General features: G+C 40.0%; 1 protein-coding gene across 3 annotated transcripts in view; it reads left to right on the top strand.

Annotated features, from left to right (window-relative positions):
• Positions 1-285: 285 nt before the first annotated feature.
• The window catches only part of SPHKAP (SPHK1 interactor, AKAP domain containing), a 161,323-nt gene continuing 137,296 nt past the window's right edge, over positions 286-24,312 (top strand). The window contains exon 1 of one of the 3 annotated variants that reach the window (XM_019445688.2): positions 286-844. In XM_019445688.2, the coding sequence (XP_019301233.2) occupies positions 813-844 (32 nt within the window). In that variant the 5' untranslated portion in view covers positions 286-812. The remainder of the gene's footprint in view (positions 845-24,312) is intronic. The other 2 variants (XM_019445685.2, XM_019445686.2) reach the window with 2 other exon arrangements.

Consider the following 24,312-nt stretch of genomic DNA (forward strand, 5'->3'; position numbering starts at 1 on the left):
GAAAACGAATGTCATTTTTGCTCAAGGAGATACTGAAGCAGGCAGGCCCTTGGGGATTTCTCTGACGGCCCTTCCTTCCAGGGCCTGGGTGCTGGCCTCTGATGGATGACCACAGTCATGGGTTTGGAGACCTCTATGTGCACACAGGCTTCTAGCAGGCAAGAAGTGAGTGAGTCACAATTAAGCAAAATGAGTTAGATGAAGAATTTGAGAAGCAAAAACAGGAAGGAGAGTCCACGTAAAGAAAGACTAGTTGGGAGATCAAGGACAGTGTTGCTCTGACTTATCAGCCAATTACATGGTAGAAGACACCAAAAATAACATCAGATCTAGCAACGCAGCCAAGGGAATGGTGCGCGACCAGTGGGGAATGTGGGCATTGCCAGCAGTAGAGCGCGAACGAGGGAAAGTGGGTGAACAACTTCAGGGCTGAGACCCGCCGCACCCCAGAGGCAGAGGGGAGGAGACGCGACGGCAGGGCGGGGAGAGAGACATTCAGACATTCTGCTGGGCTCCGGGAGAGGCCGGGAAAGCTCCGAGGGAGCCTCCAGCGCCCTGGACCGGGGCTGCGGCGGCGGAGGGCAAAGGGCTGGAGCTCGGGCCCAGCGAGCCAGCGCGATCGGAGGGGCGACGGGGAGGGGAGCTCCCAGCGGTCGCGGCGGGCAGCGCTTCCCGGCCGGGGCGGAGCGTGTCCCCGACAGCGGTCCCAGCCTGCGCGCGCCCGTCCGTGCGCTCCGGGCACCGGCTTCTCGCGCCAGACTTCCGTCCTTCGCGCGCGCTTGCCGCCTTTCTCCCCCGCGCGCGCGTCGCCAATGGATGGCAACTCCCTGCTCTCCGTACCGAGGTAAGACCCGCTTCCCCCTTGGCCCCACCCAGTGGCCCTCGAACTCCGTCGCGCGCCCCGGGTCGCTCCCGAACTTGCTCCGGGGACTCCAGGGTCTGAGCTCGGCTTGGTCTGGCCCCGGCCGAGCGAGCGGCCCCCGGGGGACGGTGGGCCCCCGTCTAGTGCACCACCGGGCGCAGAGCTGGGTGCGGCCTGCGCGCCGGGGCGGCTCGGGGTCGGGGGACAGCCCGGGCCCGCCTCGGGGGTCGGGGCTGGGGTCGGCTGTACGCGGCGGGAGCCAGACTTTCCGTGGGCACAGCCTGCGCGGGTTTCGCGCCCTGTGGGGGGACGGGCTCCTAGGTGGGGATGAGCCGAGGAGGAGCGAGACCAGGGCAGAGTACCCCATCTCCGTGCATTTGGGTCTGGGCAAGGGGGTGCGAAGGAGGAGGGGGGTTGCCCCTAATCCCCGACGGCACCCAGGCTGCGCCCCACCGAGACCTGGGACGGCAAGACCCGGTCCGCTCCAGTCCCACCCGCCCCAAGCGTCCCCACATCCTAGGCCGGTCTGCGCTGGCCGAGCGCGCCGCCGGCCTCCACCCCAGCCTGGGGTCCCCACGCGGGGTGGGTCGGGGACGCCGCCTCCGACTCGGCCGGGTGGGAGCAGCGTGTTTCCCTGGGAGGCGTCTCTTCCGGTCTCCTTCTCTCCCTTTGCCCCGGTTCCGCGCTCCCTCAGACTCAGTCCTTTGCGAATTTGGGAAACTGAGATTTTTATATTTCACCCCCCCATAAACCTTAGCGGTAAACTGAGGCTGGAGCGCCGCCGTTCCCTGAGCCGAGCAGGTGGTTTTGCGCTCTTTGCGCAGCTCGCGGAGCGACCACCCCGAGCTGCGGCTCCGCGAGGGGGGTGCGGGGGTCTCACTGCCGCCCGCACAGCCCCACCTCTCCTAGGCGAGGGGCTTATAGGTGTCGCTCATCTTGTCATCCCCTACTCCCCCCCTTTCCCCCAAGCACACTTCTAGGCAGTTCCAGCCGAGATGATCAGGCACAGGAATAAACATTTTTCAGCTCGCATTCTTGGAGAGCAGCGAAACCCAACATCCAAGGGCGAGGGCACACATGCAGCCGATACTATATTGCCAAGCGGCCAAGATGGGGATGAGAGTCGAGGGAGGTGGGGGGTGGCAAAGGACCGAGACTGCTTTTCAAGCGCGTTGAAGGCTGCCATCTAGAGACTTGAAGTCTTTATTTATATTCTGTAATGAAATGGAGCTTTCCCAGCTCCACAGGCAATTTCCTTTTTAAGCATCCCTTTTCTGCGGGGTAGCGAAAGGGTCGGAAAAGGCCCATGGTGGTGTCGATGCCTGGCCTGAAGCTGCTGTAAAGTGAAAAATCTCTAACCCTGGGGACAGACACGGTCACACTACCATGAAGTCTTTCCATTCTGCCCTAATGCATGAAAAAGACAGTTAAGACCATAGGAAGATTTTTTTTTTAAGTTATGTGTATATATATATATATATATATATATATATATGTATATATATATATATATGTACACACACACACATTGCTACTGATTTTTAGGGAAAAGTGTGAGGCATTTGAAAGTGAAGCCAATTGGGGGTTTTGCTACCTGAGATCATGAGAATTGAAATGGTAAACTGTGTGATTCCCACATTCCAACAGAGACACTTCTGGTAGGAGATGGATTGCGTTAAATGCAAGTTTGCAGATCAAGGGTGCTGGGCCTGAATCAAGATTGTATTCCTATTCAAAAGCTGGGACATTTTCTGAAATATTAAAATTCATTCTGCCAATTATTCCTTAACATTATTTCTGTTGCAGTATTGTAAAAAAAAAAAAAAAATGACCTTATGAAGAGCGGACCAACAGCAATGATATTGCTCTGTAAAAATATTAATATTGATTTAATATCAGCTGCAGCAAATTAAATTTTGAATTTAATTTTGAATATTTTTGTCCATTCACCAAGACATATCACATTTCCACAAATCGGTGTAGTAATTCAGCTATTTTATCAGCATCCTTACTCATATGAGAGATATTCAGTTAACTCTAATAGATGAGTTAGTTTGATCCTCTATTTCACTGAATACAAGAAACATAATTTACTTTCTATAATATTTAATTGGAAGCCACAGGCATTGATATACAAAAAGTAAACTAGAATTACAAAACAGTGTATGGAAATGCTGTATTATTCATACCACTTGTCCACAAAACTTTGAATAAAGAATTGATCACTGGAAACTCTACACAAGCTTTTACAAGAATATGGCAATGGTCAGAAAAAATCAAATTGTGGTCGATCAATATGTGTGCTGTCTAAATATGAAATAATGTTTTCAGTGTTTACTAAATTGAGTGATCATAAATCACCTTTTCTATAAAGAATTATAATGCCATTGAAGAAATTTTGTTTGGCAATGAGGTAGGAAAAAGAAAATGATCTAGCTATACATTGAGTTAATTATAGAATTTTTGGTGTGTTGGCTTTTACATGTTCTGAAATTTTTCAGGGAATCAAAGATATAAACGAAATTTTATTCAAGCAGTGTTTTGTCAAGATTGATCTAAAACTTGTATGTGATTCATACACTGTAGATACTTTGAAGCATGTTTTTTTTTTTTTGAAGGAATTGTTTATGCTTCTTTGGGTTGTTATACTATATATTACCTTACCTCTGTGAAAGCTCCAATTAGTTCTTAATATGACACTTTTAAGTCTACAATACATTACGTGGATCACATTACAGATTTCTTTAAATCACTGGTTGTCAAAGCTGGAAGGTGTTTCCAATAACGGGGCTGAGCTGTGGAAAGATGAAATGTTCCCATGTTAGTTGCGTTATAGGTCCAGACCCCACCTGTATCCTGACTAGTAGTCTAGTTCGAGCGAAAAACATAAAACAAAAAAGAAAAAAACAAAAAGCAAAAATAAAAAATGAAATCTGAAAGTTTTTAAGATAGTCATTTATTTTACAAAAAGTTTATTTGATTTGCTAAGGTGGCAAAACTAAGTATTATGAAAATGAAAGAGAATCCCAGGACTCTTCACCCAGGATGTTCCATGCCGTGGTACCCTGCACTACAGTATAGTAACTACTGGTGATGGACGGAAGGGTACCCTCACTTGCATTGGTAACTGGCGTGTGTAAATTAAGGTTTATATTTTATGAAGTGTTAGCCTATGTATGCAATTGTTCGATCAGTCACATCCCTGTGAGTGAATACAACAGATATAATCATCCCCACTTCCTAGTTGAAAAATTTGAAGGAAAAGGAAATTAAATGAAGAAAATAATTGGATTTAAAAAGCCACGCAATAGTATGTAGCAAAACTGAGTCATCCACAGAGTTCTTCTGGCTTCAGGTTTAATTTTCTTTCTTGTATTGATTAAAAATCCATACCTTTTTTTTTTTTTTTTTTCAAAAGGGGGAAAAAGATTCTGATGCACAGTTGGGACCAACGCTGGGATCGTTAGAACACATGGGGGCAGCCTAAAAGCAAGGTCATCTTTTAAAGCCAACAAATACTGAAAATGTCATTTTTGCGAACAGAAATAATTTGTCACCTTGATCACATCTAAGGTTGAATTTGAAGTTTCAGAAAGGGGACGTCTCATTTCCTAAATCACTTGGATTTTTTATACTGTACTATTTTTTTTTATTTCATTTCGTTTGACTTACTGGATTCTATTTCAGTAATGCTTTTATATGGCACTTTGAATGAGTAACTTATCGAACAAAGATCGACTTTTGAAAAAAATAAACTCTTTTGATTTAGATTTCCTGTGAGTTTATTTTAACCAAACCTAAGTTTAACCTAGCAACATTTCACTACAACCTGCCAGAATCTCCAGGCTTTTCTCTAGGAGTGCTGGTTCTGGAGAAAAACAACTAGATTTTTTTCTTTCTTTTTTTTTTTAATGTTTATTTATTTTTGAGACAGAGAGAGACAGAGCATGAACAGGGGAGGGGCAGAGAGAGAGGGAGACACAAAATCTGAAACAGGCTCCAGGCTCTGAGCTGTCAGCACAGAGCCCGACGCGGGGCTCGAACTCACGGACCGTGAGATCATGACCTGAGCCGAAGTCAGACGCTTAACCGACCGAGCCACCCAGGCGCCTCCTAGATTTTTTTCTTTTTAATGGAGCAAACAAGGTAATACTATAAACTAGACTATGGTCTTCTATCCAGTTTTTATTGGAAGGTTATCTGTTTTCGAATTTATACAAAAAGAAAAAATCAATAGGACATGACATTTCTGTGTCCTAGATATCTGAAACTCTCAGAAAAGATGAATCCATCACTCCTAACAATTTGAGGATCAAGGACAAACAACAGACACTGTCTTAAATTTAGTGTAAGCTGAAGGCCATTCTCATTCCTAGAAATCACATTCTCTTCAAGAGCAGTGCTGATGTGACCACATTCTCCAACTCAGAATTTTCAAGGAAACATGACCCAAGAGGTCCTATTTCCTTTAGAGAAAGAAACTGGGAATTAGTCAGTCCTGGTACTGAGGACTCTGAGATCCACATTGCTGCAGCATAATAGGTATCTGAAGAAGAGACAGAAACTCTGAAGACAATTTACCATAAAAACAATATTATAAAGAGTCTAGAAGTTCACCGATAATCCCACATTTCACATACACTTTTAGGGACCCCTGGTATCTGTCCATGTGGTTCCTTTAGTATAAAATATGTATCTGATACCCAATAATCAGTTTTTAAATAAACTGTTAGAGCTCTTCTCATTCCCAAGGGGTTGCCTTTGTCTGGTACTATTCGTTTTAATGGGGTTTTATTCTGTGCATGAGAGTAACAGCTACGGAGACTTGCAAAGTGGTGTATTTGATGTCAGGAGACCTAGTGTTTAGTCCTGTTCTGGAATTGATGGCTGTGACTAGGCAAGTTGCTTGACCTGTGGCTCTTCTGTCTTCTCCTGGATGTAATGATATAGACCCTGAGTATGCTACTCTGCTGGGTCGCTTTTATTTCTAACCCACAGTGTTATAGACAAACAATGACTCTCAATTGGGCCTGATATGGATGAACATCTCATTCTCTTAAAAGTGACAGATGAAGTTAAGTCATTTAAAGAAACTGAAGCGATATACCCATCCAAAAAAAAGTCCAGCTTAGAGAATGGATTGATTCATTTTTAACTGAGAAAATGTTTATTTATTTTGACAGAGAGAGGGAGAGAGAGAATCCCAAACAGGCTTCGCGATGTCCGTGCAGAGCCTGATGTGGGGCTCGATCCCATGAACTGAGATCATGACCTGAGCTGAAATCAAGAGTTGAATGCTTAACCTACTGAGCCACCCAGGCACTCTGGTTGGCTTATTTTTAATGCCTCCCCATAGGGAGAGCAGCATAATGCTCACAGAAGGTATAACAAAATCTTTTTTTTTTTTAAAGAATTTTGCACGGTGATTAACATCCTGCTTCTACCACTTGGCAGTTATTGGTTATCCACACTGGGGCAACCATTATAAGAATTGAGATAGTATGTGTGACATACATTGAGCAGTGAACCTATGTCTTTTGCTGCTTATCATACTTAACAAACTCCTCTAAGTACGTGTGTTTCATGATTGATTTTTAAAATCAGTGCTGATGAACAGCCCACATAAGTCAGACAGGAAGCATACCTTAGCTGATATTGGCATATCTACTCCAGCTTTCTCTTGGTTTGTCTTTTTTTGTCCTTCCACTCTTAACCTGTCTAAATCTTCGTATTTAATTTATTTCTTATAGACAGGCTATTCTATCTTCCTTTAAAAAAAAATCCCATCTGGGGCGCCTGGGTGGCGCAGTCGGTTAAGCGTCCGACTTCAGCCAGGTCACGATCTCGCGGTCCGTGAGTTCGAGCCCCGCGTCAGGCTCTGGGCTGATGGCTCGGAGCCTGGAGCCTGTTTCCGATTCTGTGTCTCCCTCTCTCTCTGCCCCTCCCCCGTTCATGCTCTGTCTCTCTCTGTCCAAAAATAAATAAAAAAAACAAACAAACAAAAAAAAAAACGTTGAAAAAAAATCCCATCTGATAATCTCTTTTAATTAGTATGTTTAGACCATTCATATTTATTATGATTCTAGAAAGTCTGGATTAAAATTCACCAACTAACTAGCTATTTTCTGTTTGTGTTATTTATTTGTTCCTTTTTTCCTCTTTTCTGCCTTCCTTTGGGTTGAGAACTCTTTAATGATTCTATTTTATCTTCTCTATTAATTTACTATTTATATTTTTTCTGTCCAAAAAACTTCCTTTAACATTTCTTATAAGGAATGTCTCTTGGCAATGACTTTTCTCAGTTTTTGTTTGCCTGAGAAAAATGTCAATTTTTCCTTTACTTCTTGAATCATTTCTTATGAGTATAGCTTTCTGGGTTGGCAAGATATTTTTTCTTTCATTGTTTTAAAGATGACACTTTATTGTCTTCTGGGTTTACGGTTTGTGCTAAGAAATGGTTTTCATTCTTATTTTGGCTCCTTCCAATGTTACATGTCCTTTTTTCCTGCCTGCCTTCAAAATTTTCTTTTTAATCTCTTATTTAGAGCAGTTTGAATGTGATAGGCCAAGGTGTGGGGGGGGGGGGAGGGGAGAGGGTGTGTGCACATGTGCACCTGTGTGTTGCATTTATTCCACATGGTTCCTCGGAGCTTCTTGGATCTGTAGTTTGGTGTCTGTTAATAATTCTGAAAAAAATAAATACGTAATCTCTAATGTGTTTCCTACCCTGTTCTCATTCTGTCTTTCCCCTCCAGAATTCCGACAGTACATATATCAGGATACAGCTCTTGGATACTCTCTTCTGGCTTGGTTTTGTTAGTTAGTTAGTTAGTTAGTTAGTTAGTTAGTTAGTTAGTTTTATTAGTTAGCTAGTTTTATTCTATTGTTTATCCTTTTGTTTAAGTAGTTTGTATTGACCTGCTTCAAATTCATTGACTCTTTACTCAGCTGAGTTGATTCTACTGAAGAAATTATTAGAGGAATTCTTCATTCAATTATAGTGGTTTGCATTTCTAACATTTTCATTTGATTTTTCCTCTACAGAAATTACCCCTGTGAGCTTGCACGCATTGTACCTTTTCCACCAGAGTCATTAACCTAATAATCATTATTTTGAATTTTTTGCCAGATAGTTGAACATCTGTGACATAGTCACATCTGGTTCTATTGGTTGCTTTGTCCATCCCTTGGAAGTGGTTTTATTCCCCCTACCTTTTCACATGACGTAAAGTTTTTTTTATTAAAAGCCAGACATCTTATCTATACAAGTGTGATAGAGTTTCCCCGAGTGGAAACTGGAAGTCAGTGCAATTATTTTATTCCTGTTTTAAAGGTGAAGGAATTTAAGCTTAGTAGGGTTAAATGACTTGCCCAAGATCACTCAATTAGTGAGTGACAGAGTCAGAATTTGGACCCTGCTTTTCATATTCCAGTGTGTGAAATGTTGTATCACTACATCACTGCCCTTCTTAATTTCATGATACATGTACATTCCCACTATGGAGACCTAGAACTTATTCATGCCACATGGTTTCATTTATTTCAGATAGTTTTTAACTCCTATTCTAAGAAAGTTACCGAAGCATATATAATGATGAGTAAGAAATCGTTCTTGCCTTTGATGAGCCTAGTATATAATTTCAACATGCCATTTTTTTTCTAAATGTCTTTTGATTCAATCTTTCTCAAAATATGGTTTCCAAATCAAAAGCAGCTGTGAAGACAGGTGGATACTGTAAGAGATTTTGACACAAAATTCCTGCAGAGGAAAGCAGTGGAAACCCAGCACGTGACAGCCAGTGGAGTCAAGCACATGAATTAAAAGTTTGTGTTTGTTCCCAAAGAGGTCTAAGAATCCAGGCACCAAAACCTCTACATGCACACCAAGCCGCATTCTGCGTGAAACAGAAGAGGTGACTTATTTGGACATACGGTTTGAAAGAATTCCTCTCTAAAAAAAATAATTTACAGGCCACTGTGCTTCTTTTTGTTCCTTCGATTTAAAATACACACCACATCACCAAATTATTGAGACAGTTAACAGAACTCCTTAGGGGAGCCATGGTTTTAGAAGTACAAGTCAGTTTAAAAAAACATAAAGGTGTCATATTAGTTTTCTATTTTGCTTTAACAAATTGCCACAAAATCAGTGGCTTAAAACGACACAAATATAGTATCTTAAAATTCTGTATGTCGGAAGTCTGCCACGGGTGTCATGGGAAGCAAATCAAGGTGTTGACAGGACCGCATTCTTTTCAGGAGGCTCTATGGAGGAATCTGTTTCCTTGCCTTTTCTGACTTCCACAGGCTGCTTGTAGTGTTTGTCTGATGGCACCTTTCCTCCATCTTCAAAGCCAGCAATGGTAGGTTGAGCTCTTACATCATGTCCTTCTGACTTCTGGCCTCTTCTTCTGCTTCCCTTTTGCACTTTTTTTTTTTTATTTTTTTTATAAATTTTTTTTTCAACGTTTTTTTATTTATTTTTGGGACAGAGAGAGACAGAGCATGAACGGGGGAGGGGCAGAGAGAGAGGGAGACACAGAATCGGAAACAGGCTCCAGGCTCCGAGCCATCAGCCCAGAGCCCGACGCGGGGCTCGAACTCACGGACCCCGAGATCGTGACCTGGCTGAAGTCGGACGCTTAACCGACTGCGCCACCCAGGCGCCCCACAATTTTGCACTTTTAAGAATCCTGATGATTACACTGGGATCCATCCGGATTATCCAAGATAATCTCCCTACGTCAAGGTCAGCTGATAAGTAACCTTAATTCCATCTTGAAATTTGATTCTGCTTTGCCATGTAATAACATATGCACGGGTTATGGGGATTTGACCATGGACATCTTTGGGGGCCCATTACTCTTTCCACCACAGGGATTAATTTAACTAACAAATTCATCGTACTGGCTCTGAAAGAGCACTTGAGATTCTACTAAGAGTGCCCCCTTTCTCTCTCTCCCCTTCTTCTTCTTTTCTTTCTTTTTTTAAAAAATTATTTTAGAGAAGGAGAGAGCCCACAAGCAGAGGAGAGGGGCAAAGGGAGAAAGCGAGAGAGAGAGAGAGGGAGAGGGAGAATTCCAAGCAGGCTCAATCCCACAACCTGAGGTCATGACTTGAGCCAAAATCAAGAGTCAGATGCTCAACTGACTGAGCCACCTAGGTGCCTGTCTCCTCCTTCTTTCTTAAATAAAGGGGAAAAGTGACAGGATGGTTGCCTTCTTCACTGCGATATGTGAATCATTCATGTAGCTGAGCCGTCCTCAAGTTTATTTAAGAACATAAGGCCAGATCAAAGTGGACTTGGAGACCTTAAAGAATTCACTCTTTGGCACATCTGTTTGTTGCAATGGTCATTAAAGCTATCCAGCAAATATTTCCTGCTGTCTTCCTAAGTGTGGGGAAGGATTACACTTGCTCATCTCCTTGGTACAAGGTATGGCCATCTGATTTGTTTGGGTCAATGCAAATTGTGCAGAAGGGGCATGTCTCTTCCAAGTGGAAGTGTTAAAGAGGGCATGTATGATTTGCTTCATTTCTCCAGCTTTCCGCCATGGTGTATAACATATTTCGTGTAGTTGCCGCTCTATCAGCCTGAGTTTTGGACCGAGCACAGCTTGAAGCAGAGGTCTCAGCCAGTCCGTGATGGATGGGTAACATGAGCAAGACATAGACCTTTGTGATTTAATCGTCTGATATTTTGGAGGTTTTCGAAACTGCACCGTAACCTGACCCATTGTGCCTGACCCTGTCACTTTCAAGGTTGAAATGGTAGGTAGTCTGATGGGCTATTGACTGGCTCGTGAAGGTTTCCAAGGGACCTCACAGAATTCTCCTTTTGCTCTGGACTTCCATAGATTCTCATCACTAACATGCAATGATAAGAGGAGGGGATTGGAGAAAGGGAGAAATGGAACTCACCTTGACCACCTGTTGAAGCGGTCAGGAAGCAGGCCCTATGGACCAGCTCCACATAATAGCAATGAAAACTGTGGCCTGTAGGTCTCTCCTCCTGAGGACATGGAAAGTGAACTGGGAATGACACTCATCCTGATATCAGTTCACACCTTGCCCATTTCACAGTCCCACAGAGCTGCTGCTATTTAGGGGTATAATGGCATGCCACGAGCACATTTAACTCGTGCAGATTCAATGCTACATGTTCATTTTCCTTTTTTAAATTTTTTCGTCTCTCTGGCTCTCTCATTATTGAAAAGATGGTAAGCTTATACTTATCTTGTATTTTATTACATATTCTGCATTTCTGTATAGTACACATGTACACGCAAATAACTTCATAAGACTTTTTCACAAAATTCAGCATGCCTCATGCTTTATGAGCCTCATAAGGGATTTTCAAAGGCCACTTTGACTCCACACCATGTTCAAGATAGGCAATGACATTAGACCTCCAACTTCACATTAGATGCTTCTAATGCTGCACAGTAATTCTGGTAACATGTCAACGGAAGAGGAGGACTGGAGGGTCAGACATCAAGCAACAGCTAGTGATCAGACACTCACTCCTGACACCTTCAAGATTCTGGGATAGAGCAAGACTGATTTCCTGCTCTCCTCGTAGATCACTGTGGAGGCACGTGGCATTGCCAATGGAAGGAGACGCACTAGGAAGTAGATTCCCACCCGGCACATGCTGACTCGGGTTTCTTGTTTCATGTCCTGAGTGACGTCTCTCAGGCTCACAAAACTGATCAGTTCTCTTATTTGACATGATCGACAGGTGATCCTTAACTTCTTTAAACAATTTCTTAAAAATAACTTCTTAAAACAACTTCTCCCTATCAAGAAATTTACCTATAGGGGCGCCTGGGTGGCTCAGTGGGCTCAGCGTCCAACTCTCGATTTTGGCTCAGGTCATGATCTCACAGTTTGTGAGATCAAGCCCTGCATCAGGCTCTGCGCTGAGAGTGCAGAGCCGGATTGAGATTCTCTCTCTTCCTCTCTTTCTCTGCCTCCCCACCATGCTTGTTCTCTGTCTCTCTCTCTCTCTCTCTGTGTCTCCAAATAAATAAATAAACCTTAAAAAAATGAAGTTTACCTGTAAAATATGTCCTTTGAAAAGATCAAATGATTTCTCTCTGTGCTGGAGAAATGGGAACCCATTGATTATGGGATTTCAGAGCTACAGAAAACTTCAGTAAAGTTCACTTTGCTAAATCCCCTACCTTTACAGATAACGAAATTGAAGTCATGAAAAGTTAAAATGAATTATTCAAATCATACAGATATTTGGAGGTAGGGCCAAGAATAAAACCTTGAGCTCTTGACTTACCATTGCATTGGATTTTTTTTTAAATAATGCTAATAATAAGGTCCAAAACATAGAAGCTCTTGGCATTTTCTGGCACAGCAAACTCGTCTCTCACCCACATCTAAATACCTTTTTTACTTTTCCTCAAGAACTATGATATCTGTATAACTGCTCATGTTTCCATGTCAGTTCAGCTTCAGAAATCCCCAAAAACAAATTCAAAATTCAGTTGTAACAAACATGTAGGAGTTTATTGCCTGAATATGTGTGCTGTTTTGAACCATGATACTGGCCTTTTGTTATAATTTCTATTTTCCTTAGCCTTGAAATTTAACCTCTGTTTTACCATTTTATTGTATCTATCTTTTCTGTTAGCTGTTACAAATTCTTCATGGAACAAGATGGAATATCCATCATTAAGTCACTCACACAATCAATCATTTTATTTATAAGCAATGCAAAAGAGTAATTTTCCTGTGTATTGGAGGAATTAAATTCATCTGTGGCAAACTGGGACTCATATAAGATAATGGTCTATTTGTATTTAATTAGACTTTCTTTGACGATAGCCTGATTGTATCTGAGAAGTCAGAAGCAGTTTCTTTAAAATGATTATGAGATAATTAAGATTAAAGTAAAGCCAACTGCTTCAGAATAAACATATAACAAAATAGAATGCTAAAGCTTTGTGAGATGTAATTTTTAATTATTTATCAAACACGATGTGGGGCCCCTGGGTGGCTTAGTGGGTTAAGTCTCTGACTATTGGTTTCAGTTTGGGTCATGATCTCGGGTCATGATTCGTGAGATCGAGCCCTGCGTCGGGCTCCTCGCTGACAGTGTGGAGCCTGCTTGGGATTCTGTCTCTCCCTCTCTCTCTCTCTCTCTGCCCCTACCCCTTTCACTCTCTCTCAAAATAAGCTTAAAAAATAAAATAATAGAAACCCCACAATGTTATCCACACATTTAAAAAATATATCTGTACGTATTGGATATCAATTCATATCAAGTATTAGTGCCTAAAAGTGCCCTTTTAAGTTTGTAAATTTTATATTTTAGCATACTTTGCTTAGGTATTAAAATGCATTAGGTAAAAGAGGAATTCTTAAATATTTGACTTTGCTTCCAGAGATATAAGGAGACTTCATGATTTTCTCTCTTTATACTTTAATATTAACATAAGTTAAACAACACACTTAATTGCTTTTTGTTCTAAAAAATCTATAATTTTTAACATAATAATGAGAACGTAATAAGAATGCAATAAGTAACTTTTGATAGTTAATGCCTATGAGTAGATTTATTCATTCATTTACCGCTGGAGTAACTGGTACTCCCACTTAGTTTATGCAAACAATTTATTGCAGTAATTTAAACCAAAAATAACATTCAGGTAAAAAATACAGGACTAGCTGAAGTCATTTTCTTCTATGTGAAACCTTGGCCCAACATGACGAGCTCATTGCTGACTTATGCACTCAGTATAACCTGAAGACTTCTAATTTCTACTTTTTTTTTTTCTGAACGAATTAACAGTGCTTCAAAATAGAAATTAAATAGGCGCATACACTTCACCTGTCTAATTATCAACAAGTCAGTGATCTGACCTAGCAGTCTGTTAAACCATTAGCCTTCCTTTCTGGCAAAGGAAAAGAAGAAGAAGGAGAAGAAGAAGGGGAAGGGGAAGGAGAAGGAGAAGAAAGAAAAAAAAGGAAGAAAGAGAAAGAAAGAAAGAAAAAGAAAGAAAGAAAGAAAGAAAGAAAGAAAGAAAGAAAGAGTGGTGACTTCATAAGAACCTTGACATTTAGAAAATGAGCTGCAGTTTTATCACATGAATCATTATTTAAAAAAGTGTCCAAGAAGGCAATTCAGTATCCAGAGAACATGTTCTCCAGAGAAGCTGTCCTCCCAGCCTTAATCACATCAGCCCATGTAGATCCCAGTCATCCTTCTTGAAGGAGAAAGCATATCAACAAAATATTAATGATGGCATTTTTCTCAGTTTTTCCACGAGGTCTAAGATATTTTCCATAGGATGGACAAGGCACATATAAAGAGGGAGGCGGAAGAGGTGAAGATCTAATCCAAGTTTTAACCTTGAAGACAATATGGGACTGGTATGGTAATTGGGAGCAAGGAAAAAAAATAGTGGGCAAGACTTCCTTGTTTATTTGAGAGGAGGGAATAAAAGCCAGTGATTTGTGTGCCATCTTCATCATGTAAGAATGAGTGGAACCTGGAAAAAGGCTCATGAAGTACATTCACGACATAGAAGAGGAAATGCCATTAAAGAGCAAATGCAACTCAGACATCTGATTGGAAACTTTATATTTAAAAATCATACAATTTATACAAATTAGTTTATTTGATCAGTATTTTAACGTTTTTTTTTTTTTTTGTTTTTTTGTTTGTTTGAGACAGAGAGAGACAGAGCATGAACAGGGTAGGGGCAGAGAGAGAGGGAGACACAGAATCCGAAACAGGCTCCAGGCTCTGAGCTGTCAGCACAGAGCCCGACGCAGGGCTCGAACTCACGGACCGTGAGATCATGACCTGAGCCAAAGTCGGACGCTTAACCGACCAAGCCACCCAGGCTCCCCATTTGATCAGTATTTTAAAAATAAGAAAGTAAGTATGAATCATGTAAACAACAGATAATGGGTTTGGTGTTGATTGGATTGGAAGATCCAATTTCCCCGTCAAAATTGTCGTTAACATGGCACTTTTGGTCACAATATCATAAACAGTGTTAGTTCTGTATTCAGCAGCCCTCATCAATTTTGTTGGTGCTCCCTTTAATTCTTCGACTCTCAAGTCAATCTCTTGTGAAAATATCTGTCACGTCATCACCCTCATTGATTTTTCTCTTCCAAAATTAACTGATCTCACTCTGCCAGACGCTTATTTGGAGATGGTTTGACACGTGGGAAAGAGTTCTCCAACATCATTTTCTTCTTCCCGCATCTTTTCCAAGATGTATTTAAGTTGATTAGCATTTTATTTAGACAAAATCACAACCTCTTAAATCATCAACAGAAAATAACCATCAAAGGTATTGATGCAGTGGACAGAGATAAACACTCAACTGGGGAGGGATCTTTACCAGAGACTAATTGTTAGTGGTCGGTCCATTTGCTTTCTTATACAATCTTGAAACTGCAGGGACAGGCTAATGAATAACAAGGACACCTGATTTGCTGGGGGCAGATAAGTTCCAGTGACTTCAGGTTTACCAGATTGTCTCCAGGGAAGGGCACTGCTGGAAATCTTTTCCATCTTCACAAACGTTATCTGTAGATGAGCCGATTATCTAATGAAGCCATGCAGGTGCAATTGAATATTTCAAAAACTCAGTCGTCTGGAAATCTCCACCGTAGTTAAGATTACAGAAGTCTTTCTGTTTCTGAAATGTCTCACAATTCTTGGTCTATTCTTGATGCACATGTGGTGATTTAGATTGAGTGTATGAAAAGCATCAAGGAAGATGAATCATTTAAATATACCTTTTACCTAATACTCCTTGAGCCACGTTTCTCTGTTAGCGCAGAGAACGTTGATGCTAATATCTCCCGGAAGACTAGCAAAGTCCATGTGAGGAAAGGGGCACTGAGCCCAAAGACACTGGATCCAAACATTGATTGCCTTACAAATAGGCAAAGGTTTACAGGATGTTGAAAGAGTACACTTAAAAAACATTGTTCCATCAAAGTATCTTTGATTGGCATATAAAAGCTTACCTTTAGCCAAATAAATATATCAAAGCATTTAATTGAGAAGGTTCACATAGTTCTAACTAAAGAAATTTGAATGTCATGATCACAGAGAACACGGACATGATTAATAAGACATTACACACTTCCTGTTTCCAATGCCGCTAATTCCACTGACAGCATCGCCTCGCAGATACATTCAAAACCAAACCAAGCTGAATTGACTGCTCTTTAATCTACCTTCTTCAAGGTGATGAAGGTTTTCATATTAAAGCCCCTACCTGGAAGCTGGGGGTAGGGAATGCCACATTCCTCTGCTCCCTTTTCTAACCAACTAGGTGTCACAGATTGGCTCCCAGAGCCTGACCATATTCCCAGGAGTAGTCAACAAACAGTTGATTAGTCTGGAGGGAGATTTTAAGGACACACTTTTATAGAAATTATTTCCACAGACATAGTGAGGACGGTGTAGAAGCGAAATGTGTGGTTCCCTGTGGTGAGAAATGAGGACGGAAGGGAAGCCAAGGGTTTGATGTTGGAAGCACCCGCAGTCCACCCACCAAGACGGACTTGACATTCCCCTCAGCCTGGCTAAACTTTAGACATCATATTCCTGACTCCAGTCCCAGGCTTTCCTTTCTTTACAGCATTTTCTTTAGCAAACTTATAAATGATTTCTCTGCTCCTCTGAGATCTAAGTCCTTTGAAAAGCCTCTTATTGTGTTTTACAACCCAGGAATGTTTTTGTTAAGACATTACTTGGAATTCCATTACCTGGAGAAAGCCTCTTTGAAACATAAACATCATGGGAGATAGCACCCCAATCTCCCGATCTCCCACTTTCTGTAGGAAGGGAAGAGCCTAGCTTGTGTAGGCACCTTTGCTCCAAGTTATAAAACTGTCTACTGCCATGAAGATATGAGAAAGTTTACTTTTCCTTTGGGTAAGACCAATTAACACCACCACCACCCCTCTGCTCTTAAAAATTCTCCCACTCTTTGTTTTCATGATGTTGAGTTTAGACTGCATTCTGCTCTCTCTCTCTCTCTCTCTCTCTCTCTCTGTCTCTCCTTTTGCAATAGCCCTGCATATAGTCTTCTGTACCTGCCCAGTTTTGTCTGGTACAATTTTTGCTTTGACCTCATCTTTAGGAACACGGACTATGTCTAAGTTGGTTAGTGGGACAGTGGTGGAGAGCTCAGATCTAGAGGTCCCACAACCTAGACAGGAACCCTGACTCCACTGCTCCCCAGGGCAGTTAGTGGACAATTTGTACAATAAATAGGAGTTGTTCGAATAGAGGATCACCACTGAACATCGGCACTGATTAAATCTACCAGATGATGTTCCCAGTTGCTTTGCTTTAGTGCTAAGTCATGGAGGAAGTGAATCCGTGAGTGTGTTATCCAATCCTCTGCATTATTCCTGACTTTTTGCAAGCATATCAGTCATAATTAGCTGCAGTAAGCTTGGCATGCTGTTTTGCCCCTGGCATTTCCACATCACTCTGCAGCAGGCGACTAACTGTGATTTAATGAATAGCAACATTATTGAAGCTTTGGTTCCTTGTTTTTCTTGGTGACTTTACTTTCAAGAATCATAATTATTCAACCTAGACAGAACAACTACTGCCCTTCTGCAGACATTCAAATAATCAGTGAAAATATTTCAGCCAAGGTATCTATTTTCAAGATTCTCCAAAGAAGGCTTTCCTAGCAATAGTCAAGCAGTCCAACTCATCCAAATTCCAGTAGTCCCTGTGGGCAGGGGATACCCTTCCCCTTACAAACGTGCTGCTCCCTAACTTTTTTCCATTGCTTTTCCATCAAAATAATACATCCTTTAATGCCATATTAATAGGCTACAGTAATAGAAACACCTGCAGTGAGGCAAATAGACTTTGAATTCCTCTGAAAGTAATTTCTGTAAAAAACAAATAGAAAAGAGAATAACAGGTGTTCCGCTGCTGACTACCCAGCTGCCTCATTCTATTCTTGTCGAGTCCTGCTTTCCTTGAACCTGTGAGTGGAAAAGCGTGAAATATTCAGATATACATCTAATTTTTCAGATAATTCAGAGATTGTATTTTCATGATATTCAATACCCAACTCTTTGGGAACATTTAATTTACCTTGGGTACCGTGTAGGCAGTGCTTTGTAATGGAAAAATCCCAAGGCATGGAATTGACAGATCTGGTCTGCGGCGTTCTTTGATGTGCTGTGTGATTTGGGCTAAATTATTTCACTACCTTGAACTTGTATATTAATGTTTCTTGCCCCAATTCTCATTACTTTTATGCAGAGAAAGCTAAGCAAACACTATGAAGATATTTACTTCACTAGAATAATATTCAGGTGTTCTTTTCCTTATTCTAGTTTTATGTATTGCTTTTTTGTTTCTCTCCTTCATTACAAAGTAAATGCCACGAAGGCAAGGCTTTTTGTTTTATTCACTGCAGTGTCTTGAGCTCTTCATACAATGCTTGGTGCTCAGTAGCTATTGGTTGAAGGAATTTTAAAAAAGTGCACGCAGATTTCTACTTAGCTTTATGGTTGCTTAGAAAGGCTTATGTTCCATTCTGCTTTTTCTGCTTACAAAGTGGCTATTAGACCTTAGCACATTGTTAGAAAGAAATTCTATTTTGATTGAGCATTTTAGGAAAAATGAAATGCTTGCGCGTTTCTGGAAGGTCTTGCCTAAGAAAATGAGAAACTCAGAGGTAACTGAATCAGTGGCTAAAAGGTCTGATATATATAATTCCTACTATTTCTTGAGGTCAGCCTTACACTTGTAATTTTGGCTGGGAGGGTAAACTCTATTCCATCTACAGTGGAAAAGAATTGAGCTGTTGGGCAACCCCACAGTACACCTCAAGAACACACGTATATAAAGCTTCCTTGTGATTGCTGTTTGTAGGTCTATCACAATCAGGATGTAGCTACATTTGAGACGCGCATGTCAGATTCTCTGAGAAATCAGCATATAGACACTGTGAAGGTATGCATAAAACATAGTAATCTTATCTCAAGATAGGTCTTGAAGGGGAAAGAAAAAGTCTCGTCCTCTTAGTTGGCATATTTTTGCTTAAATCTTTCACAACGGAAGACCTTTCTCACCGCGATGATCTCCTATCTAGGACACACTCGTTTCTACTTTGCAAAGAAACAGGCTAATAAGCTTAATGGTCGGCTGCGTTCCCTCCCTGAGCTACACTTAACAGCAGCTCCTGAACTTGGAGGCTTTGCTTTCCCTCCTTGCTGTGCCACGTAGAAGTTCTCTTGCCTGTTTGCAACTATAATTTGCCATAAATCTTAAATTACAGGATTTGCCTCAGAAATATGTTCCTGGCACTAGGAACACTAGTGTTTTAAGGCACTAAGCAGCCTCGAAGTGTCTTGACATAGTCTCCCCAGCTGGATTTGCTCAATTTGCTCACTGCTCTCAGTTCACGTTTCTCAGTGCCATCTAATGAGGCAACGGCATCGACCTGCTGTGACAGTGGCTATATTGTCCTAATAATGATGAAACGTGTTCATCTGCTCGGCCTCAGTAAAATTCCGTGCTCCGCCTCTGCTAGAAAGAAATGTGATTTCCAAGAACAAGTCAAGGTGTCTTGAATCTTGAGTATTTGGGAATCTGTGGAGTTCTACAAGCTGAAATACATATTTATATTCATTTTATGGTCTTTTCATTGAGTAGTGTTTTATGTTGCTATGATTTCTATGTGACATAATACTGGAAGTTCTTATTAATAGTAGCTACATATAGATTCTAGCTCTTTAATAGTCTGTGTTCTGATTGCTTTATCTTCCTATGTCTGCCTTTAGAAAGCAAAGGATTCTTACTCTGTCAAATTTTATCTCAGAAATAGCTACTGCTGAATGAGTGACAGGAGGATTCATCGCGAACCTTCTGACAGAAGGTTCCAGCTCTAGGCCTTGATTTCACCTTCTGAAATCAAAAGGTGGGGCAAAAGGAGTTTTAAGGATGAAATAAGAAACTATGCCGATGATACCTCAATCATTGGGATTAACCTGGATGAAAAAATACAGTTGAACAGTTTGATTATGCCTCATGGTATCAGAAATGCATTTGCTATTAGGAATATGGTTTGCACAAAAAAGGAGGAATGTTGCAATACTATTAAAAAAAAACAAAAACGAATGTTTTTCAAGTTCATTAAATGAGAATCTTTGTAAATGGTTAGTTGGCTTAAAAATAGTTTAGCGAGGGGTGCCTGAGTGGCTCAGTCGGTTAAGCGTCTGACTTCAGCTCAGGTCATGATCTCACAGTTCATGCGTTCGAGCCCCACGTTGGGCTCTGTGCTGACAGCTCAGAGCCTGGAGCCTGCTTCAGATCCTGTATCTCTTTCTCTCTCTGCCCCTTCACCCACTAGTGCTCTGCCTCTCTCTGTCTCAAAAGTGAATAAACATTAAAAAATAAAAATAGTTTATCTACAAATTGTGCAAAGATATAATTTAGCCAGTAGTATCGTTTATTCCAGTTCCTAAAGAGCTGCCCAAATTAAAGCTTCATTATTTTTAACTACAATTTTCCTCTGAAATATAAAAGCTCAGAGGAAGCTCTAAGCCCCTCTGGCTTACATACTATTCTCATGAAGTGGAAAATGCAGGTATATTTTTCTGTTTCAAGCGGAGTGTTTTTAAGCATTGTAGCTTAGGACTTAATACAATGTCCTGCATTTTGCCTATCCTTTTATTTTGTTCACTCATTTACTTTTGTTTTTAATTGAGTGAACTCATGAAAAAAGAGGAAGTAGATGTCTGATTCTTTCCTTTATTTTTGTATCTCATTCTAAAACCTGATCATTTTTAAGTTGCCTTTTTTTTTTTGTAAATTAAACTGGAGTTTAGTAGAAAATTTGATCACTCTACCTGTATCTCTAACATATTGGATTGTGTTGTGCAACTTCCATGAGGATGAAAATGCCTTGTGGAGCAAACAATTCAGATCTGGCAGACAGGTAGCATGCATCCTATCTGAATTTTGTATGCGAGTCACCTACCGAAGCTTTTTCTGCAAAATGAAATTTATAAACACAATGGCAGCGTATTTTTATAATGAACTTATAACTCGAAAATTTAAGATTCAACGATTATCAATGAACTCACAGATTGTGTTTTCGCCCACTGGGCACTTTGATCTATCGTGCAGAGGTACACTTGCTTTACAGTATGCCTGCTTGTCAGGAGATTGTGTGCTGTGTACATCTATATATGAAGACCATATTTTTCGTATTTAAAATCAAGACACTTACCCTTGCCACGAATGTGTTTTTGAAGGGCAGTCCTGCAAATGATTTGCAATCAGGTCTACCTTGACAAATGTAAGGCATTTTAGCTATAGGTTAATCTTCATAAAAAATGAAGATGGTTTTATTTAACCTCTAACGGGGGTCATCTAATAAGCATTATTGCCATTGTTATTACTGTTTTCGCCAGTGTGCTCCTACTGTGTGAAAAGTCTGCGTGACTTCAGATCTATAGGTCACCTAGTTATCTACTTCCTTCTCCACCCAATTGCTTCTAATTCTTCATGAAGTGCTTTTCAGGAGATGCATCAGTTGTTTGTAACACACATTTTTCTCCCCTTTGCAACCTATCGGTACTATTTTTCTCTTTCTGTGTGTCCTTTACCATACCACCAGAAAGCTTTTAAAGACCTGTGAGTTTTAATTCCAGTAATATAACAAAATTACTCATCAATCCTCTTGCTGAAAATGGCCGAATTTAAAATAAAACATTTTAAAATTGACTAAAAGAACTGAAAAGTTGACATGATAATAAAGAATTATTAGCTAAATATCAGCAGGCCATCAAATCTTAAAATCTTTTAAAGAAAATCTTAAAAGTAGCCAGAAAAAAGACGCATTACCTTTAAAAACTAACAATTAGATTGACAGCTGACATCACAAAATCAACAATGGGTATCCAAAGATAATGAAGTGATACCTTCACCGTATGAAGGAAAATAATTGCCAGTTTAAAAAGGAAAATAATTGCTTTGTGAAAATATCTTACAAGAATAGATAAAGATATTTTCTTACAGACAAAAACTGGGAGTGTTACTGAAGAAAATTACAAAAGATTTTAAATATATCAACAGTTACATTAAAGGTAAATAAACTGGGGTGCCTTGGTGGCTCAGTCGGTTGGGCGTCCGACTTCAGCTCAGGTCATGATCTCACGGTTGGTGAGTTCAAGTCCTGCGTCGGGCTCTGTGCTGACAGCTCAGAGCCTGGGGCCTGCTTCAGATTCTGTGTCTCCCTCTCTATATACCCTTCCCTCCTCCCCCACCCCCTCAAAAATAAATAAACGTTTAAAAAATTAATAAACATTAAATATATATATATATCACAGTAATATAAATTATGAATAATAGGGGAAACTGGGTGTGGTATATATGGGAGATCTCTGTAAATCTAAAACTGTTCTTAAAAATGAAGACAACTATATGGGCACCTGGGAATATCCCAGCTGGTTGGGAATCCAACTTCAGCTCAGGTCATGATCTTGCGGTTAGTGAATCGGAGCCCCACATCGGTCTCTGTGCTGACAGCTCAGAGCCTCAAGCCTGCTTTGGATTCTAGGTCTCCTTCTCTCTCTTCCCCTCCCCTGCTCGTGCTCTGTCTCTGTCTCTCAAAAATAAATAAATGTAGAAGAAAAAAAAGTAAATAGACTAGGTGCTCCAAATAAAATGCAAAAATCATAATTTGGATTTTGCGAATTCAAGAAAATAAGACACTTAAAACATAAAATACTAAAAGGATGAAAAAACCACACTGTTCAGTAGCTAACAACAATAAAAAAAAAACTGATTTAGCTTTATCAGACAAAGTGGCCTTTGAAATAGAAGGGCATTGCCAGAAGTTAAGTATGTCACTGCATAATGAAAAGTGTCAAATAATCAGCAAGGTATACCTACCATTTTATATTTGTATTCACATAACAAAGTATCCTTAAAATTAAAATAGATACGTGGACCTAAATATAAAAAGAATTTATCCAAAAACATCAATATGAGCTTAGACAATCACAACCAACATAATGGACATATATAGAATACTACAACCCAAACCTGCAAAGTACATATAACATTTACAGAAATGGTCCATACATTGGATTATAAAGCAATTGGTAACAAATACCAAAGATCACTGTTATGCTATGCACAGCATATTATCTGAGTAAAATGCAGTTCAACTAGAAGTCAACAATGAAAAGATAAATTAATATTTCCCATATAAATGGAAATAAAATTAACAAAATTGTAATGAAAATTCCAAAGTCTTTGAATTGAAGGATAATAGCCACGCCACTTTTCAAAACCTTTGGAGCTCAGGGAAAACCATTGTAGGAGAATCATTTATAGCCCTACAGGCATACATTAAAAAAAAAAAAAGAAAGAAAGAAAGCCTAAAGATTATAGTATCTATCTCCTAAGTTTTTAAAAAGAACAGCAAAATAACCTCAAAGAAAGTAAATAATAGTAAAATCAGAAATTAATACAGTCAAAAGTAAACATAGACTATAAAGGATTGACTTTGAAATGGCAAAAAACCCTGACATACTTAATTTAAAAAGGGGATAGGTGAAGTAGTTATAGGAATGACAAAAAAAAAGGACATCACTATAGATACTATAGACAAACTTATAGTAATAGTATAATATATATATATATATATATATATATATATATATATATATATACACACACACACACACACATCTATACACAATTTGGATTAAAAAGGCAATTTTTAATAAAAATATGACTTGCCAAAGTACTGAAGAGGAAATAGAAACCAACATAAATATTAGAGATACCAACTCTGTGGTCAAAACCCTTCCAACAGGAGAGCTCCACTCCCAGAGAGCCTCACTGGATTTTTCTGCCATATATTTGGTAATAGATAATTTCTGTAGCACCCAAAATCTCCCAGCAAATAAAAGAAGAGGAATGCCCTCAATATATTTAAGAAGCTGGTATAACCTTGATATTAATCTGACAAGGGAAGAAAGGAAATATAGTCAATCTCATTCATGATGACAGAGGAAAAGACGTTCCCAACCAAAATGTTAGCAAGCTGTGTCCCACAACATATAAAAATCATCAAATTGAGTTGCTCTCTGAAATTTAAGACTGATTTAATATTACAAATCAGTTATAATTCATCAAATTAGCAGTCCAAAGGAAGAAAGCAACATGATTATATCAGTAAATGTAAAAAGACACTTGATAAGATGTAACATCCTTTTATGATTAGTAGGATAAAAACACTAGAAAAATATAAAGAGACAAGAACTTCCTTAATAAAAACCTAGAGCAAGCATAATACGTAGTGCTGTAATTTTAAGGATGTTTGCATTACTCTGTCCAACATTTCACTAAAGATTTAGCCAAGGCAGGAAGGCAATAATGAGAAACAAAGCAAAACACAGCAGAA

Source organism: Panthera pardus, unplaced genomic scaffold, assembly GCF_024362965.1.
Source record: "Panthera pardus isolate Hobbes unplaced genomic scaffold, ASM2436296v1 HiC_scaffold_10, whole genome shotgun sequence".
NCBI classification, from domain to species: Eukaryota; Metazoa; Chordata; class Mammalia; order Carnivora; family Felidae; genus Panthera; species Panthera pardus.